Below are 20987 nucleotides of genomic sequence, written 5' to 3' on the forward strand. Positions count from 1 at the left end.
TTTCCAACGATATATATATGCTTCCACTGTCTAGCAATTAAAAAAATTTTTTGGACTATGACACAGTAAAAAATTCATTTTAAATTGTAACCCACTATACACACATATTTATACATATGAAAAAATATTCACAAAGTATTTACCTTTATTACATTCTATGTACTTTATTATTCCATTCTGTTTTAAGAAAATAATTGGATCATAACTCACTAACAGTTTTCTTGATACCTAGCTGGGCTACAACCTAGTTTGAAGAATAATAAACTGGAGTATTTCAAGCTAACTACTCAGAGAGTTATGAAGGACAGTATAGTGGGATTAAGGAAAACAATCAAACAAGCACATTTGTCCATAATATTTTAATACTTTTCCACTTTTAAATACTGGTTTTAATTTTGCAATTGTAACATGGAAGATCCAACTTTATTATTTTTTTTAAAAAAAACATCATCAGGATCATAAAGCTATTATAGAATAGTTACACTCTATACACTCCCAAGGTACTTTAAAATGATTATGTTTTGAGTTTGTAGATGAACAATAACAATAATCCACATACATCGTCTGTATAACTTGGACTAAATACTGGAGAAAATGTTTAATTGGACAAACAACTGATAAGTTTAAAGATAACCAGCACAATTTCACGAGAACCAGCTCAGCCCTACTAAAAACTTCTCAAAGCAATCGACACTGATGTTGTGTAGGTGTACAAATTAGTTGATGAAACTGAACAAATGGGAAACCTATTCTTCCTTTGCCTTATTTTGTATTCTAACACCTCTCTCAGTCAACCTCCTCCTAGGTCTGGCTGCCCCTGTGGCGATCCCAAACCAAGAGCTGCTATGATCACCCTCCACCTCAAAACCACGAGTCCTGAATTCTAATTGAAACACTGTGCTCTTTCTCTTGAACTGTAGAGTGGGCACTCAGGGAACAAAATCCCTTATCACCAATATTTTTAAAGTTTCTATCATAGTACAAAAAGAGTAACTGAGTAGAAAAAAGAGTAAAAAGATAATTTTTTTTGGCTTGGGGAAGAGAAGTAGAAAATAACTATGGATGAGAAAACATCATGTATATTCAGAGTATGTAGGAATTAGCCAGACGGAATTCTAGAGGGTTTGAAAATTGTCTAAAGGGCTAGTACCTATCCAAATTATAACCTGTTTTAAATTCTTTTCATACTCTCCTACTCATTTCTAAATCTGGTTGGACAGGATTAACTCTAGTAAAGTACCAGTGCAGTTATCTAAAGGTAAAATGTATCTTTTTCTTTTCCTTTTTAATACAAATATTTTAGAGTAATCATTTTATTTACAGAATTGCAAAAGTATATCATTAACATTTAGTGCAAATGCAACTAATGATAATTAGATTTAGATACTGCTTTGTAAACTTTCCATACCTCTGTAAAACAAAGCTATTTAACTTAGTTACGAAAGAGTTACTTGTCTGTGTTCATGATAGTTACCAGAAAAAAATGGCAAACAGAGAAACATTTATAGTGGGCATATAGAACTTTTTTTGAAGATTCCATCAGCATCTATGGTGAATATACCTCCCCTCCCCAACCCTCCCATACTCCCACACCCTGACCCACAGCTGATTGTAAAATAAAATACACATTTGAGGTATAAACTTTTCTTTTTTAAACATCATAATATAAAATGTTAACTGGTGATGTAGTAAACTGATAGAATTTGTCTTATTTGCCTTATTAGCATTACCACCATAGGCACTTTTCCACGTAGTCAAATTATGAACAGCATTTTTCTATAATAAGGCATATTCCATGCACATCATTTAGAGAAAAGTAAATTAAAAAATAGAAAAGATTTATGGAGCATGAAATCTGCGTGCATGTAATGTAAGCATATGTTTTACATGTATTTCCTCTCTGTACAGAATAATAAATACCACTACATTTGATGCAAGTAATTCACCTCCAGGATTGTGCATATGAAGTGACCAGACTAATCCCATCATTAAATTATCACCTTGCATTTATCATTAAGACTCCAATACCACATATGAAATATATACAAGACATGTTCCACGTGACATGACTTTCTGCTTTACAAAATGGGTTGGATTTCTGTGTTTCTACAGAGATGAGTAAGTCAGCAAAGCATCTACAAAATGCCTCTGATTTATGCAAGCACGTTTGTGTAGAAACATAATGAAGGTTTTGAAGTGGGCAGTCATTTCTACTTTGATGAGTATAATTCCTTGCCTCAACTTCATGCTTCACGGTTTTTCACAGAGGCCTAAAACTAATAAAACTAAAAAAGGATTTTACATTTAAGTTCTTATAGCCACTAAGGAAAGAATTTCAGTCTGAATCACAGCGTTAAAGCTCTGCTGAAGTTTCTGATCAAAAGGCAACAGAAGCACTGCTCACATTTCTATGCATATCTTGCAATATATCTTTTAAACTAACCCAAATTAGAAAAACTAAAAAAAAAAAAAACCTGTTACTGAGTCCTAAAAATATTGAATCAAATGTCAAACTCAGTCTGATTTGCTTTCACAATAACTGCATATCCTCTTACAAATTTCATTAAAAATTCTGAGTTCATTTTATCCTGACCATTTTTCCAGAAAGCAGTTTATACCCACAAGATTTATACAGATGTTTCTGTTCAAAGGCAGGCAGAACCAATTTAGAAATTGCCAAATTCTGTTTCTAACAAACTGAAAAAAAAGAAAAAAGCTATAGTGTACAGAATACAACTAAAAATACAGGAACTATAAAGATAACTGGGGTTGTAGGAGGGGGAGAGGAATAAAGCTTTTCATTCTTTCTCCATCAGAACAAAGGTTCTTCATGGGAGTAAGAATATAGAAAAGGCAAAATCACAGGTTATTGACAGCCCTCAGTTATTAAGAGACACTTTACATTACTACATGAATCAGTACAGAAATCAGCAGCAATGAATTCTATGATTATACAAGCAAAAAAAAAAGGCTGAAAAATTCTAGACACAGACTGAACTGCAGGCCTGAAAAAAGAGCCCCGTCCAGGTATTTGGTGCACAGAAAGCACACGCCCCATGAGCATTCCACTTTCGTGCTTTTCTTTTGTGCACAAAACCTGATACAACTGAGGATCTTAGGCTGGACCATGTACTAAATTAAAAATTCTAAAAAAGTTTCCAAAAATTAAAGCATCAATTCCTAGTTGTGATTCAAAGCTGATTTTTCTCTCTTTTAGTAGCAAGCAAATAAAAATATAGCCATGTTCATGTAATTTTACATGTATTTATAATTATAGCTGAGCATGGAGGTCTAGCGGGCGACAGCTAGGGTTAGACGTTCAGCTTTGCTATTGCAACATTTCTTCATTTTTGTACACAAGGTCAAGGTGTTGGGCCATAGACAAGGCTGTAGATCCTACGTTCCAACTTAGAGCATTCAATTTGTGTGTGTGTGGTTTTTTTAAAGTTTTCCCTCCAACATGGAATGTCACACAGCCTTGTTTCAGTCACTGTAGGAAAAAAAATAACAAGTTAAAAATTCAGCAATATATTGCTAACAACTGCAAGACTACCAGAATAGATTCCCCCTACCCTCTGAATTCATGGAATGCATAGATTCTCTCTTAAAATTTATCTTTAAAGGATTTTCAACTTTAAGAATATAAAACTGTTCATCAGAAGGAACAGAAAGAATAAGGAATCTCTGAAAGCTAGAAATGTAAAAGGGTAATGTACTTACTACAGGTAAACCAAGAGGGAATCAACCAAAGGTCTCTGGATTTGTACCTCACAAACTGGCATTTCTTTCTTGGCATTCAATAAAAATTATGCTATGTAATTTTTCAAGAATTTTAAAAATTTACTTAGGCTATGAAAAGACTTAAAAAACAAACAGGCACAGACATCATCAAATGTGTTTAAGAAATCTGACTACGAGTTTTGAAAATCTTTGGACCTTATTAACTTTATGGAATTTCTCTAAAGACGATGCTGATTAATGACAGTTATTTCTCCATCACCAAAGTTAAGAATGTTAGTTTTCTTAAGGTTACAGTGCTAGAATCCACTTCATAGATACATCTTCGTTATTACGAAACAAACATTACTTTAGGTGAACAAAGATTTTTACCACATGTTAAGGTTAGAATTTAGGTTCTTTGTCAGAAAGAAGCTCAATCTGGATTCAAGGCCAGTGCTAATTGTTGGCCAGTGAGTCTTTTTTTTAATTTCTATCTTTACATACATATACAAAGGTCCACAAACAATGCTACCTCCTCCCCCTTGAATTTTTTTCCCAAGGGATTTCAACCACTTCCCTCCTAGGTCCACTAAAGAATGAAGACACCGCCCCCCCTCCCCCCGCCCCACAGTCAGTCAATAAAACAATGCTCCAAATCAAACAGTTTAGAGGCAAATGCTAGTAATGTGTGAGTGTATATATTTGAAATGTTTAAGAAGTTAGTCCTCTCAAACATAGTTGAGAGCATGTTCTATACAGGGGTGGGCAAAATAAGGTTTACAGTTGTTTGTATGGAAAAGAAGACAATATTTAATAAATACGTAATACAAGAATAAACTATGTGTTTTGTATACTCCCAAATGTAAACCTACTTTTGCTCGACCCTATATATAACTGCATTCTGATTTTATCCTGCTTCATACATGGTTATATTTTCTGCCCTGCTTAGTAAGGCTGGGTGTGGGGGTGAAGAGAGAAAGCAGATAGAGTTGAATACTTAGTCTTGGTTAGAGCAAACAGCAACTTTTTAGAAATCTTTAGGCAAGGTGACAAGTCTACTGCCATTGTGTGGCAGCAGGTTTCTGGTTTTGACAAATATGGTGCAGAAATTATGTGAACAGATCTAGTCATAAAAATCCTAAGTACAAAATAGTCTAAAAATAGTCAGCACATTTATGCAATGCACTTATGCCTGAAGAAAGAGAATTCCTCAAAGGTCAGGCTCTATTCCAAAACACTAAGCATTCAGATCAGTAAAGCCAGAATTTGTTTAACATTTTCAGGTCACCTTTTTCCTGGGAAAATCTAAATATCTAGGACATCAGTGCAATAATAACCCTTGTGTTAGCATCTGATAATAGATTTAGCTTTTCAGGTCTTTTAAAAAAAGACATACTATAGCCCTAGCTGGCTTAGTGGATAGAGCGTTGGGCTGCAGACCAAAGAGTCCCGAGTTCGACTCCGGCAAGGGCATGTACCTTGGTTACAGGCTCCTCCCTGGCCTGGGCCCTTGTCAGGGCTCATGTAGGAGGCAACTAATCGATGTGTTTTTCTCACATCAATGTTTCTCTCTGTCTTTCCCTCCTGCTTACACTCTCCCTAAAAATCAATGGAAAAATGTCTGAGGGTGAGGATTAACAAAATAAAACAAAACAAAAAGATATACTATAGACAGCTTCAGAAACCAGATTTAATTAAAGACCTCAGTCATATGATTGGCTATATTATTTTTATCTACTCAAGAATATAAATTTCTCAGCTAATGATTTAACATTCAGTACAGAAAAGAATGAGAAGATGTTCATGTATACTCACTGCCTGTAACTTATACTTTGGTAATATCTATTACAAATTTTTTTCAATTGATTTCAAAGAGGTAGGGAAAGAGATAGAAACATCAATGATGGAGAAACCAAGATGGCGGCATAGGTAAACACTGGAAATTGCTGCCTCACACAGCAACTTAAAAAATACAAATAAAAGACAAAATGGACATCATCCAGAACCACAGGAAGGCTGGCTGAGTGGAAATTCTACAACTAGAAGGAAAGAGAAAAGCACACTGAGACTCAGAGGAGGTGCGGTGTGGAAGTAAAGTGCAAAGGTACCGAGGCACACACAGAAAGGGCTGGCAGCTGAGGATGCGGCGCACCTGGAAAGGGCTAGAAACTGAGGACACGGTTGTCTTTTTCAATCGGGAGGGAGTCTCAAGCTCCTGACTGCTCTGAACTCCAGTTCCGGGCATGTCTCTGGGGACCCAGACTCATACAGGAGAAACTGGACTATCTGGCATCAGTCGGAACTCGAGGGCGGCTTTCTCTCAGAGGTACTTGCAGCGATTTCTGGGACACTGACAAGTGGGGCCTCTTAGGGTAGGACTGAGGAGCAGCCATAGCTGCTTGCTCCGCCCCGTTGATCCCCAGAGACCCTGCCCCACGCAAGCTGTGCACAGAGGCTTTTGCATATGAAAGGCCTGGCCCTTTGCAATCTGAAAATTAACTAACAAACTGCAGCTGAGCCAGAGAAACCCAGAACTTCCAAAAGAAGACCCAAGGCCTCACAGCAGCTTGCATTGCTTCACAGCTGGGCTCCTGCTGGGTAGCCTCAAGCAGAGGCTAAATTAGCACCTCCTTAGAGATACAAGAGCCAGTGTACCCAGTGGTCAGAGTGGGACCATCCAGATTACAATTCCTCAGATTCATAAGGGACACACTCAGGGGGCAGACTCAGTGAGCACCAAAGCCCCACTGAAGCAAGTCTTGCCCCAGAAGGGTGTCTCCAGCAGAGAAGTTCTCCCACTGCAGACACAGCTGATTCTCACAGCCAGTTGGCCTGGAGGTCAATTCCTCCCAGTGTTACCTACAACAATCAAGGCTTAATTACAAGACTGTGCACAACGCTCACAAAGGGATGCACCAAGAGTGTCCACCTCAGGTAATTAGGGAGGCTGAACTATTGGGCCCTATAGGACACCTAGCACAGAAAGCCATTCTACCAACACAGGGAAGCATAAAAAATGTGGAGACAAAGAAACAGGTCACAAATGACAGAAATGGAGGAAAGCAAACTACTGGATATAGAGTTCAAAACCACACTTTTAAGGTTTTTCAAGAACTTTCTAGAAGCTGCTGATAAATTTAGTAAGACCCTCAATAAGTCTAGTGAGACTGCCGATAAATTTAGTGAGACCCTCAAGAAATCTAGTGAGACCCTCGAGGTTATGAAAAAGGACCAATACACTGACTAAAATAAAGAATATTATACAGAGTTCCAACAGCAGACTAGAAGATCACAAGAATCAAGTCAACGATTTGAAATGTGAAGAAGCAAAAAAAAAAACCCAAACGGAAAAACAAAAAGAAAAAAGAATCCAAAAATATGAAGATAGTGTAAGGAGCTTCTGGGACAACTTCAAACATACCAACATCCGAATTATGGGGGTGCCAGAAGAAGAGAGAGAGCAAGATATTGAAAACCTATTTGAAGAAATAATGACAGAAAACTTCCCCTACCTGGTGAAAGAAATAGACTTACAAGTCCAGGAAGCACAGAGAACCCCAAACAAAAGGAATCCAAAGAGGACCAGACCAAGACACATCATAGTTAAAATGCCAAGAGCAAAAGACAAAGAGAAAATCTTAAAAGCAGTAAGAGAAAAACAGTCAGTTACCTACAAGGGAGTACCCATACGACTGTCAGCTGATTTCTCAACAGAAACTATGCAGGCCAGAAGGGAGTGGCAAGAAATATTCAAAGTGATGAATACCAAGAACCTACAACCAAGATTATCCAGCAAAACTATCATTCAGAACTGAAGGTCAGATAAAGAGCTTCACAGATAAGGAAAAGCTAAAGGAGTTCATCACCATCGAACCAGTATTATACGAAATGCTGAAAGGTATCCTTTAAGAGGAGGAGGAAGAAGAAGAAAAAAGTAAAGACACAAATTATAAACAACAAATACACATCTATTAACATGTGAATCCAAAAATCAAGTGAATAAATAATCTGATGAACAGAATAAACTGGGGAATATAATAGAATCAGGGGCATAGAAAGGGAGTGGATTGACTATTTTTGGGTGGGAAAGGAGTGTGGGGGGTGCGGGAAGAGACTGGACAAAAATCTTACACCTATGGATGAGGACAGTAGGGGGGAGGGGGGGAGAGGCATGGGGTGGGGTGAGAACCGGGTGGAGGGGAGCTATGGGGTAAAAAAGAGGAACAACTGTAATAATCTGAACAATAAAGATTTAATTAAAAAAAAAAACAAAAAAAAGAAACATCAATGATGAGAGAGAATCATTAATTGGCTGTATCCTACACTCCCCACATTGGGGATCGAGCCTGCAATCCGGGCATGTGCCCTGACTGGGAATCAAACCATGATCTCTTAGTTCATAGATCAACACTCAACCACTGAGCCATGCCAGCCAAGCTTCTATTAAAAATTTAAATGCTGCCCTGGGCAGTGTGGTTGGAGCATCGTTCAATGCACCAGAAGGTTGTGGTCTCAATTTCTGGCCAGGGTGCATGCATATCAGAGGCAACTGATTGATGTTTCTCTCTGTCGCTCTCCCTCTCCCTTCCGCCCTCTCTAAAATAAAAAATAAAAATAAAAAAACAGCCGAAACCGGTTTGGCTTGGTGGATAGAGCGTCAGCCTGCGGGACTGAAAGGTCCCAGGTTCGATTCCGGTCAAGGGCATGTACCTGGGTCGCGGGCACATCCCCAGTGGGAGATGTGCAGAAGGCAGCTGATCGATGTTTCTCTCTCATTGATGTTTCTAACTCTCTATCTCTCTCCCTTCCTCTCTGTAAAAAATCAATAAAAAATATATTAAAAAACAAAACAAAAAAAACAACAACAAAAAAAACATAGCCTTGGGTGAGGATTAAAAATAAATTTTAAAGAAAAACATTTAAATGCTAACACACATTGAGAGTTCACAGAAACAGAATTATACAAATGTTCTCCAATGGACCAAAAGATGCTCAAACTCATTCATAATATGAAAAATACAATTAAAACTACATGGCAAGAGTACATTCAAACAATGAGACTATATAGCCTTAAAAAAAGAGGCTCCCCATTGAAATGTAAAAACCTTCAAAATAATAAAAGTGCAAAAACAAGATGCAGAACAGTGTTTATAGTATGTTACATTTTCTTCAATAACAAAAGAGTATCTGTGGGAAGATTATAATTGTATTTGCTTATTCAGGCATTAAAAAAACCTGTGGAAAAATACACAAGAAACTAGTAATATCAGTTAATACACTTTTCTGTGTGTGGAGGACAAAACTAAGTGAATAGGGGATAAATTTTACTGTATCTCTTTATACTTTTGACTTTTGAACCATGTTAACACATCACTTATTTACAGATAATTAAAGATTCTGGCTCCTTGCACAAAGATGTTCAATGCAGCATTATTTGACAGTAAAAATATGAAACCAAAATAGATGTTACCATTGAGACTAGTTAATAAATTCTGCAACATTTATATAACATTTTAAAACAATGAGATGGTTGTATATGTCTCATATCTTTATATGGAATAATAGTTAAAATTTATTATTAAGTAGAAAAACAAGCTGCAAAATAATATAAACGTATTTTTTAAACAATTAAAAATACATATATGTCAGTACATATATGTAAAAATCTGGAAGAATATATCACAAACCTAATAGTAATTTCTGCAAAGGGAAAGATATAGGGAATTTGTACTTCTGAAATTATGCAGTTCCATAATATTGAAATTTCTTTAAATAAGCAGGTATTATTTAACATAAACAGAAAGATAAAAACGTAAGTTTTAAGGCTATAAAAACAACAACTCTTTACCTGGGAACATCATAAAACACAGAAACAACTTTCAACAGTTAACTAAATTTTAGTATCTGCAGCAGGGGTGGGGAATGTCTGGCCTGTGGGCCGTATAAGTCCCACAAAATCATTTGGTCTGGTCCTGCCAAGACATTAGGGGTGAATAAATTAAATGTTTGACCAAATATAGCAGGCTAATTTTTACGCTGATAATTTTGTATGGCCTGCAAATGATGTTTTGATATCCAAATGGGCCTTGGCAGAAAAAATGTTCCCCATTCCTGGTCTACAGAGTCATGTTAGTCAAAATTTAAAAGGATAACATCTATCTTCCAGTACCTGTTAATACTAGAACAAAATAGGTTTTCCTGCTGTTTTCTCCTGGACGTAAGAAGTAAAACGTTTTAGAAACTTTGGATACTCTCGTTTTGCCACTGCCCTTAACACTGAGGCTGGTGCCCATCCTCCAGGGTTCACTACGAGTTAAAGAAAAATTAAAATGTTAAGATACAATTCTCCAAATACACATGAAGCACTCATTTTGTTCCTATGCTTTAAAAAATTTATGATGTTGGAACAATTGGCATCTCTTAAAAGTCTTGACCATTAATCCTTCATATTAACTACCAAACAAGAACAGAGAGCAAATAAGAAAGCATTTATTACCTTTCTAAATTGTTCTTACTTCCCTAAGACATATTTAAATATTAGTATAGCTACACTTTAGGTTGAGGCAGATCTTTTCATTAAACTCTACTATAATCAAACTAGAGGCCCAGTGCACGAAATTCATGCACGGGTAGGGTCCCTAGTGGCTGCTGGCTGCCAGCTGGGGCCCTTCCTTCATTCTGTGCCGCCCCCCTGGTGGTCAGCGCATGTCATAGCTGGTGATGGGACTCCCGGTCAGTTGAACTCCTGAGGGGTCACTATGCATATTAGGCTATTATATATATATATACTAGAGGGCCCAGTGCACAAAAATTCGTGCACTCAATGGGAGAGGGGTCTCTCAGCCCAGCCTGAACCCTCTCGCAGTCTGGGAGCCCTCAGGGGATGTCTGCCTGCTGTGGAGGTTCCCACCACTACCGCTGCGCTTGCCAGTCGTCAGCCCAGCTTCTGGCTGAGCAGCGCTCCCCCTTTGGGAGCGCACTGACCACCAGGGGGGCAGCTCCTGCTTTGAGCGTCTGCCCCCGGTGGTCAGTGCGCGTCATAGCAACCGGTCGTTCCGCTCTTCCAACGATTTGCATATTAGCCTTTTATTATCCTATATAATAAAAGCCTAATATGCTAAGCGTCTGGTTGTATAGTCTTCCATTCAACCAATCAAAGTGTAATATGCTAATGATATGCTAAGGCCGCTCAACTGCTCGTGCACTGACCACCAGGGGGTAGACAGTTGACCAGTCGCTATGACGTGCACTGACCACCAGGGGACAGATGTTCTGACTGGTGGGTTAGCTTGCTGCTGGGGTCTGGCTGATCGGGACTGAGCGAGACAGGCCAAACATGCCTGGAGTCCTACCGCGGTACCTCCCCCACTGGCCAACCTCCTGCATCCCTCCCCGGCCCTGATCGTGCACCAGTGGGGTCCTTCGGCCAGGCCTGCGCCCTCTCGCAATTTGGGCTTAGGGACCCTCCTCTCCCCCCGAGTGCACAAATTTTGTGCACTAGGCCTCTAGTATGGGATAATAACTTACTCAGGCATAACTATCTCTTTAAAGAACACTAGCAGTTATGGTCCTATATAAAGAAGGTATGAGGATTTGGATTTCAGTAACTACTACAAGTAGGAAATGGGTTTAGTAATAAGGAACCAAAGCAACAGGGCTGTCCAGCAGCAGGTCAATATAAAACAAACACTTAAGTAGCAACTAATAAGGATTAGGGACCAATCAGTGATGAAAAAAATGAGCAAGCCTGACAATAAGAAAAATATCTGCTAAAAAAAAGAAAAAGAAAAAAAAAAAAGAACTGCTAATTTCCTTTCCCACTGTTGCTTACATTTCTAATTCTACGTATATTCTTTTAGGTAAATACTTAATAAAATGGTTCTTAAAACCAAGGATATGTGATAGTGGTCTTAATATAAAGTTTAAAAAAAAATATATTTTTATTGATTTCAGTGAGGAAGGGAGAGGGAGAGATAGAAATATCAGCTGCCTCTTGCATGGCCCCCACTGGAGATCGAGCCTGTACCCAGGCCATGTGCCCTGTCCAGGAATGGAACCATGATCTCCTGGTTCATAGGTTGATACTCAACTACTGAACCACGTCAGTTGGCCTAAAGTTTTAAAATTTACCTATCTAGTCCAAGCTTCAAAAATTCTAATATAGTAGTAGTTCTGGGGTGGAAGGCAGGTATGTATATTTCCTGAAAGTTGGGTATACATCTTTCCAAATTAAAAATTACTAAAGGATAAAAACTCAAAAGGCATTTGTAATGGTATTTGTCCAAAGGGTTAGTTATCATGTAGGTCACACTAAGAATATCCACATTACCAAATAGCAAAAACAAACAACGAAATACATACATACCATTAGCTACATATGTAATCTTGCATAAAATGTTGTCCCTGCTAATCTTCTGGTTTCCTTCTGGTGGGCTAACCAAGGTTTGACAAATCATAGCGATATTTATTTTGGCACGAACACATCGATTGTTCAGCTGCCAAAACAAAAAATAAAAACGAAACAGCAGTATAGCAGATACCCAGTATTTTGTAATCTCTACTAGTCTAATAATACTAACTAAGTAAGCTGAAACCTCAACTCATCAAAATATTCAACAAAATCTTACAAGGATCAAACAACACATGCCAAACTGCTAAGATATCAGAAATGATCTCTCCTTCTTTTACGTAGTAAATGGAGCTAAATCGAGGAAGCAACCAGAGGTTTTGCCAGTAGTTGATCATGACTTAAGAGGCAACTGTGAGAAGTATTCTGCATATACTACCCATCAGTGCTGTCTCACCTCATCTCAGAAACAAAGGAAAAGAGACCTGTTGAAATGTTCACAGCCATGACTACTGTTCTTCAGATAATACACAGGCTATATTATTCTAAGAAGCCAAAATAGCACAAAATCTAAGAATTATCAACTCTAGTATCTGTGTGTCTGGCATGTGTTTATCATTTTTGTACTGCATGTATAGTTAGCTTTATATTATACAACTCTACACATTTATACAATGGACTTACAGGAGCACTATCATGATCCACAGAAAAATTACAAACTATCCAAGTTTCAGGGTCATTTTCAGTCAAGGCTGGTATCTTTCGAATGGCAGAAAGATATAATACATCTCGCTGAGAAGCAGGCCACACTCTCTGTGGAAGAAGTAAAAATCATTTGAAAATTTGAACAATTCTTTATTCATTTGTAATATGGAACTAACAGAGAAACAAATGTAAAATCAATAAGTATCTTAGTTGAAGGTAAAAATCTGTCAAATTTTAAATGAAAAGCATCTGAGAATACCCACCAAAGGATTAATTATGGACAGTGAGTTAATGGCTTTGCAGAACTATAGCAAAGGAATAGTGTTCTGCTATTTTTATTTTTTTTAAATTATAGTAATTTGCTATTTAAACCATTTTTAAGTATACAATTCATTGCCATTAATACATTCAGAATGTTATGTAAGCATTACCACATTTTCAAAGAACTGTTATCATCCCAAATAGAAACTCTGTACCTATTAAGAAATGACACAGCATTACACCCCCTTCCTCAAGCCCTGGCAATATCCTGCTTTTAACTATAGTATTAAACCTCAGCTTAAATTGTTCAGAGACTTTAAGCAAAGATTTTAGGGAAAGACGACTACTCTTTTGACATCATAATCACACTTGAAGAATTCCAAATCAGGTAGACAGAATCTTTGAGTTTTATGGTATACAAGGAGAAACATATACTGTTGGAATGACATGGTACCTAGGTCTCAGAAAACTGGAGCTTTTGTACTTTTAAATGAGAGAAAATATGCCTTGTCTTTTCTGATTATTGACTATAAAAAGTAGCCAACAACTTAGTGTCAACACAACACAAATCATTTGCAAAGTGAAATGGTTTATATTTTAAAGATACAAAATTTCATGCAGTCAACAAAAGTAGTGTTGGAGAAATGTATGTGAAACTAGTAATAAATGAAAATTTAATCATGTTAGAACTAATAAATGCAAATCCAAAAGGAGGATGATGAGAGAAATTTAAAGAATGAGATGACTTAAATATTAGAAGATGAGTAGTCCTCTTTAAGACCATATTATAAAAGAAGCCAAATCTAAAGAAAAAAGATGTCATAGTGTTATTGGATTTTGTTGAAAAATATGCCAGGATTTTTTAATTCAAATAATTATAATTGTAACTTAAATTTTGTTATGTATGATCCATTATTTTAATAATTTTTAGATTTATTTTTCAAGAAATAAACCTAATACAACCTATATAATCCTCCCTTCTGTCTATTATTTACCAAGTGAAATACTGGCAGCAGATTGTTTTCCTGGATCAATTATCATCAAATAATAAGATTCTTCTGATTCTAAATTATTGGCTATTTATCTTTATTCTAAATTATAGAGCAATTAATTGATATTTTAACATCAACTAAATTTCAGATTACACTTAAACCCTGCACAAATCTGTATGTTGAAATAGAATCTTCATTTTTACACATTTCTTGAGCAGCTACCATGTAAAATGAAGCCTAGCTTATAGTCATCCTTATCTAATAAAAGAGAAACATGGTAATTGGCGTACGACCGCTACCCTTCCCATTGGCTAATCAGGGCGATATGCAAATTAACTGCCAGCCAAGATGGCGGCTGGCAGCCAGGTAGCTTAAACTGAACATGAGGCTTGCTTGCTTCAGTGACGGAGGACTGCAACGTTCCCCGCCTGCCTTGCAGTTGAAAAAACATTGTAACAAATATAGAAGCTAAACAAAACCCCAAAAACCAGCTATCAGAGAGCTGGGATCTCAGAGCTGGAGTTGATACAGAGTTTCGATTATAGAACCTAAGCAAACCAGATACCTGTTTTCAGCAGCTGAGGCCTCAGAGCTGGAGCCAAGCCTCAGAGCTAAAGCTGGCCCAGAATAAAAAAAAGAAAAAAGAAAAAAAGGAGCAGTTGGGAGCTTCAGTCCCAGCCTGAAAACAGCCCTCAGCCCCTCACCCAGAATGGCCAGGCACCCCAGTGGGGACCCCCACCCTGAAGGGTGTGTGACCAGCTGCAAACAGCCATCATCCCCTCATCCAGGCTGGCCAGGCACCCCAGTGGGGACGCCCACCCTGATCCAGGACACCCTTCAGGGCAAACCAGCTGGCCCCCACCCATGTACCAGGCCTCTATTCTATATAGTAAAAGGGTAATATGCCTCCCAGCACCGGGATCAGCGGTGCTGAGAGGCCTCCCGGCACCGGGATCAGCGTGACAGGGGGCAGCGCCCAAACCCCCTGATCGCCCTGAGGCTGTGTGTGTGACAGGGGCGGGGCCACAACCTCCCTATCGGCCCTGCTCTGTTTGTGACAGGGGAAGGCGCCCCAACCCCCTGATCGGCCCTGCTCTGTGCCTGATAGGGGGGAGCTCCCCAACCCCCTGATCACCCTGCGGCTCTGTGTGTGACAGGGTGTGGTGCCCCAACCCCCCCACCCCATGGGCCCTGCTCTGTGTGTGACGGGGTAGAGCCATAACCTCCCCATCGGCCCTGCCCTGAGTGTGACAGTGGCGGCACCCCAACCCCCTGATCGGCCCTGCTCTGTGGGTGATAGAGGGCGGCGCCCCAACCCCCTGATCGGCCCTGCTGTGTGTGTGACAGGGAGCGGTGCCCCAACCCCCCTATCGGCCCTACTCTGTGAGTGACAGGGGGGAGCTCCTCAACCCCGTGATGGGCCCTGCTCTGTGAGTGACAGGAGGGAGCTCCCCAACCCCCTGATGGGCCCTGCTCCGTGCGTGACGGGGGGAGCTCCCCAACCCCCTGATGGGCCCTGCTCTGTGCGTGACAGGGGGCAGTGCCCCAACCCCGATTGGCCCTGCTCTGTGCGTGACAGGGGGTGGCGCCGCAACCTCCCCATCAACCCTGCCTTGAGTGTGACAGGGGGCGGTGCCCCAAACCCCCAATCGGCCCTACCCTGAGCGTGACTGAGGGTGGCATTGCAACCTCCCAATCCACCCTGCTCTGTGCATAACAGGTGGCAGCGCCCCAACTCCCTAACCGTCCCTGCTGAGCCTGACCAGGGGCTGCACCTAGGGATTAGGCCTGTCCTCTGCCACCCTGGAGCAGGCCTCAGCCAGCAGGGCGTTATCTCCCGAGGGGTCCCAGACTGCGAGAGGGCACAGGCCGGGCTGAGGGACCACCCCCACCCCGAGTGCACAAATTTTTGTGTACCGGGCCTCTAGTCCTATATAATAAAAGCCTAATATGCTAATGACATGCTAGGGCCACTGAACCGCTTGCTATGACGTGCACTGACCACCAGGTGATAGATGCTCCAACCGGTAGGTTAGCTTCCTGCTGGGGTCTGGCTGATTGGGAATGAGCAAGACAGGTCAGACATGCCCTGGAGCCCTCCCATGGTTCCTCCCTGGCTGGACAACCTCCCATGTCCCTTGTCAGCTCCGATCGTGCACCGGTGGGGTCCCTTGGCTGGCCTGAGCCCTCTCGCAATCCAGGACCCTCTTGGGGGATGTTGGAGAGCCAGTTTCGGCCCAATCCCGCAGGCCAGGTGGAAGGACCCCATTGGTGCATGAATTCACACACTGGGCCTCTAGCCTATATAATAAAAGCCTAAGTGACTGTTACGGTGGAACAACCGGTTGCTATGATGCACACTGACCACCAGGGGGCAGACGCTTAACATAGAAGCTGCTCCCTGGTGGTCAGTGTGCTCCCACAGGGGGAGCACCACCCAGCCAGAAGCTGGGCTCACGGCTGGGGAGCGCAGCTGCCACAATGGGAGCCTCTCCCCAACTCCGTGGCAGCTGGTGAGGCAGACCGGGATGAGTGTGAGCAGCGCCTGGCCCCAATTTGGGCTCCTCCCTGGCCGCCTGTTGCTTGGCACACTGCTACATCCCCCGAGGGGTCCTGGACTGCAAGAGGGAGCAGGCAGAGCTGAGGAACCCTGCCCCCAGTGCATGAATTTTGTGCACTGGGCCTCTAGTTGGATATAAAATGCCTCAGGTGAAAGACTGAGCTTAAGAAATACAGAGCAAATCGCAAATATTTTCACATATTCAGCTCAATTAAAAAGTCACTTGAACCTTAGCTGGTTTGGCTCAGTGGATAGAGCATCAGCCTGCGGACTGAAGGATCAATCCTAGGATTGATTCCCGTCAAGGGCACATGCCTGGGTTGTGGGCTTGATCCCCAGTAGGGGACGTGCAGGAGGCAGCCAATCAATGATTCTCTCTCATCATTGATGTTTTTATCTCTCTTTCCCTCTCTCTTACTCTCTGAAATCAATAAAGATACATTAAAAAAATAAAAGTCACTTGAAAAAAAAATGAAGTACTTACTGAATCATTATATTTCCTATATAACATAATATTACTTTTTGTGGATCTCTTCCAAGTTTAATTTATTATTCTTTATTTGAAATACTATTTGGCAATTTTCAGAAGGGGAAGAGAGTAGAATAAAGTAAGATGAATATTATTCTAAAACTTTAAATGTAGATCAGCAAAGGAAGAAATGAAGTAAAAGGGAACCAATTTAAATGACAATGCTTCTGTGTGCTCTGGTGTATGACCAACTTCTCAGTAGTTATGCTCAGCAACTTTTCATTGTTTTTAGATAATCTACTTAAGATCATTTTCATATCTATGAGTCTTAACACAGGCAAATAACATACTTTTCCACTTCCCTTATTATATTGATGTCATAGGAAACTATGATTCACTTTCATATTCGATAACTATCAATCTCCCATAGACTAGCTGCTAAAAAAATATTTGCATTCCTGAATTATTAATAAAGCCTTTAGATCTTTTCTGGCATTTAATTTCCTGTCAAATTTTATTTTAGAAAATTTGTATGTCTCAGTTTGAATTATAGTGAAATCCTTTAGGGATGAAAAAATATTTACCTTGTGAGTTTGATAAATGATGATTGCATTATCAGCTAATGTTTCCACCACATGAAAGTTTTCAATAGTTGCTGAAATGAAGGGAAAATATTAGTAGCCAAAAAGACATATTGCTTTTCCCTAGAAGGTGATTAATTCACTTATACTGAGATTCAATTACAAATGAACATTATAGTAGAATGAACAGGACTCTGCCCCACTTGGGCCAAGTTCAAATGGAAGGTAGTTAATACCTAGTATTAGGGCTATAGATGGTGGCTGTGGGAGCTGATCACCAGGAAATCTCATTTTCCTTTATCCAACATTTAGCTTCCACAGCAAGAAGGCGATTCTATATCAACACTGCATTACTCAGGCACAAATTATTCCCCAACACTATGACCCCTCCCTATAATCCCTAATTTACTGAAGCTGAATAAACTGCTCTATCTAGGTTTAGGTAACTGTATTTACTGGGAAGATTGTCAAACTGTCATTGATATACGTCTTATGATGTTCAAAAGTATCTATTTATGCAATCTGGTGTCTAAGGGAAACACCCCCTGCCAAAGTAGCTAAACAAACCACAGCAGGATTCATGTAGGATTTACCAGGGAAACAAAACAATCTAGGAGAAAAGTAGATAAAACAGAAACCTTAGTTTTAGTCCTGGCTTTTACACCTACTAGGTCTGTGGCCTTTGACAAGTCACTTGACCTATCTGAATTTTACTTTATTACTTGTCTATGCAAAATTGTTGAGGTATTAAATCAAATGCTAAAAAATACTGCAAAGCATTTTATAGTGTGAAAAACTTTATTTAAATATAAAGTATTATCAGTCCCCTATATGATTCTCCAGATATTTTCTACATTGACTTTGCAAACTAAAGATCATATGAAGAAAATCAGATTGGGTTTGATATTAAATTCTAAATAATAATTATATTAATATACATTAATAATAGCAGCTTACTTTCCCAATCATTGCGAACGTCAACATTCCAGAAGTAATTGCAGACCTCGTGTCCTGTAACTCCTTTAACTGCATGGGTAGCTTTTAAAGGATCCAGAACAATCCCATTTTCTTCTACTTCTCTTCTATATACCTATACAGGACATAATTAAAAATCTGTTTAAAAATCCTAAAGTAAACATTTGAAAGCATGTTTTCAAATTTAACAGCTTTTTAGGATTTACGAAAATCTCTTTATGGAACATAAACATTCTGTTAAAATTAAGTTTAAAATTTTAAATTATTAACACATTAAAATATTTAAAACTACAAATCCAAGGCAAATTTCAACTATGAAAAAATATGCATAATGATGAATGACTAATTACTGTGAGTTATTAAAAAATAAATGTATCAATTTAAATCAGGCATTATTTACTAAACATTCTCAAAGACTGTTCAACATGGCAAAAAAGGACAAATAAACCTGGTTAAAACATAATCTCTTTAAGGATACTGATTTAAGGCGGCTGTGTTCACTAATATATCCCCAGCATCTAGCATAGAATCTGAAACCCAGTAAAGCAACTATTTGCTGAATCAATGATTGAAAACTAAAATGTAATAAAGATCTATGCTCTCTTGCTTTAGATAATAAGGTCGTGTACCGGAGTGCTGATTAAAACTAGTTATTTCAAAATTATTGTGGGCTTGCTACTTTAGAGAACTCTGTAATAAGTTCTTTTTTAAATCCTCACCTGAGGACATGATGAGAGGGAGGGAGAGAGAGAGAAAGAGAGAAGAGACATGGATCGGTTGCTTCCCATATGCGCCCCAACCAACTGAGCCACCTGGCCAGGGCCTGTAATAAGTTCTTTTGACAAGTGATTAAACAATGTTACCAAAGGAAGAATCAGCTTTCAATTTATGGAGAGCCCATGGAGCCAGATACTACTAGGTATTTCACATGAACTTTCTCTTTTACAATCTCTCTCCCCAAACTCCATTCCCTATACACTTACTTATTTGCTATTGGGTCTGCTATTTTCCGAGTCATCTGAAATGGAACTCTGTAGACTTTTGGTTCTTTCTCTCATACTTCACGTAGGCTATTAAGATTATTACCAATCTTCTATAAAAAACAACTTGACTTTTCTACTATGGTTACTCTTTTAGGTAGACTTTCAACATCTTATACCCGACTTTCTCAAGTGGTTTTCTTGGTCTCTTGCTGCTTCCCTATCAGCTTACTCTTCTGAAAATGCTACTTTGCATAGTGGCTTACCTAGTGCTACAAAGGGTAGACTATTCTCTTTAGTGGGTTATATTATAATCCAGCCCTAATTTCTCTTTCTAATGTTGTGGGTTGTAGGAGCACTTATTTTCTACTTAGTCCCTTCGCTTCCTGGAACTTCCCTAAGGGAGAAACAGTGACTTATCTGCATAGTGAGTACAGAGGGAGAACTAGGCAGATGTGGCTCAACCCCTTCTGCAGAGAGCATGCATCCTGGTCTGCTTTTAAGGCTTGCTCTTGTGGGAAAGGCCTCTGATTATATAGGTATCTCAGAAACATGTTTAGAGGTAACATATTAACAAGACATTGTGACAGTTGGTCTCCATGTTGTAATCCAATCAGATCATCAGAATTATAGCATTTCAGTATCTCATTTGCCTGTCTCTTCTACCTTATTTCTTACTAGAGGCCCGGTACACGAAACTCATGCACTGGGGGTTGGGGGGTCCCTCAGCCCAACCTGCACCCTCTCCAATCTGGGACCCCTCAGGGAATGTCCGACTGCAGGTAAACGGGCAGTCGGACATCCCTCCCACAATCCAGGACTGCTGGCTCCCAACCGCTCGCCTACCTACCTGCCTGATTGCCTCTAACCACTTCTGCCTGCCCGCCTGATCACCTCCTAACCACTCCCCTGCCAGCCTGACTGACGCCTAACTGCTCCCCTGCCGGCCCAGTTGCCCCCAACTGTTGGCCCGGTCACCCCAACTGCCCTCCCCTGCCAGCCTAGTCGCCCCTAACTGCCCTCCCCTGCAGGCCTGGTCCCCCCCAACTGCCCTCTCCTGCTGGCCTGATCACCCACAATTGTCCTCCCCTGCTGGCCATCTTGTGCCCACATGGGGGCGGCCATCTTGTGGGAGGGTGTGATGGTCAATTTGCATATTACCTCTTTATTATATAGGAGGATTTGTTCCCTATTCAGGAGGAGAGGAAATTCCAAACACTTAATATTGCATCCCATTTGCTAGAATAATTCTGGTCAACATAGTCTATATAAAACTGAACAACAAATTAGCTTTCAACAGTGAAATCAGTCAGACAGAAAAAGACAAATACCATATGATTTCACTTATACGTGGAATCTAAAAAATATAGATGGCCCTGGCCAGTGTGGCTCAGTTG

General features: G+C 39.9%; 1 protein-coding gene across 5 annotated transcripts in view; it reads right to left on the reverse strand.

The window, feature by feature from the left end:
* Positions 1-344: 344 nt before the first annotated feature.
* CERT1 (ceramide transporter 1) overlaps positions 345-20987 on the reverse strand; it is a 102737-nt gene continuing 82094 nt past the window's right edge. For 3 of the 5 annotated variants that reach the window (XM_036309476.1, XM_036309475.1, XM_036309473.1), the window contains 6 exons: positions 18593-18725; positions 17639-17709; positions 12752-12880; positions 12086-12215; positions 9890-10026; positions 3445-3490 (listed from right to left, as the gene is read on the reverse strand). In XM_036309476.1, the coding sequence (XP_036165369.1) occupies positions 9899-10026; positions 12086-12215; positions 12752-12880; positions 17639-17709; positions 18593-18725 (591 nt within the window). In that variant the 3' untranslated portion in view covers positions 3445-3490; positions 9890-9898. Of the gene's footprint in view, positions 3491-9889; positions 10027-12085; positions 12216-12751; positions 12881-17638; positions 17710-18592; positions 18726-20987 lie in introns of all 5 variants that reach the window. The other 2 variants (XM_036309472.1, XM_036309474.1) reach the window with 2 other exon arrangements.

This window comes from Myotis myotis, unplaced genomic scaffold, assembly GCF_014108235.1.
Source record: "Myotis myotis isolate mMyoMyo1 unplaced genomic scaffold, mMyoMyo1.p scaffold_m19_p_5, whole genome shotgun sequence".
Lineage (NCBI taxonomy): Eukaryota > Metazoa > Chordata > Mammalia > Chiroptera > Vespertilionidae > Myotis > Myotis myotis.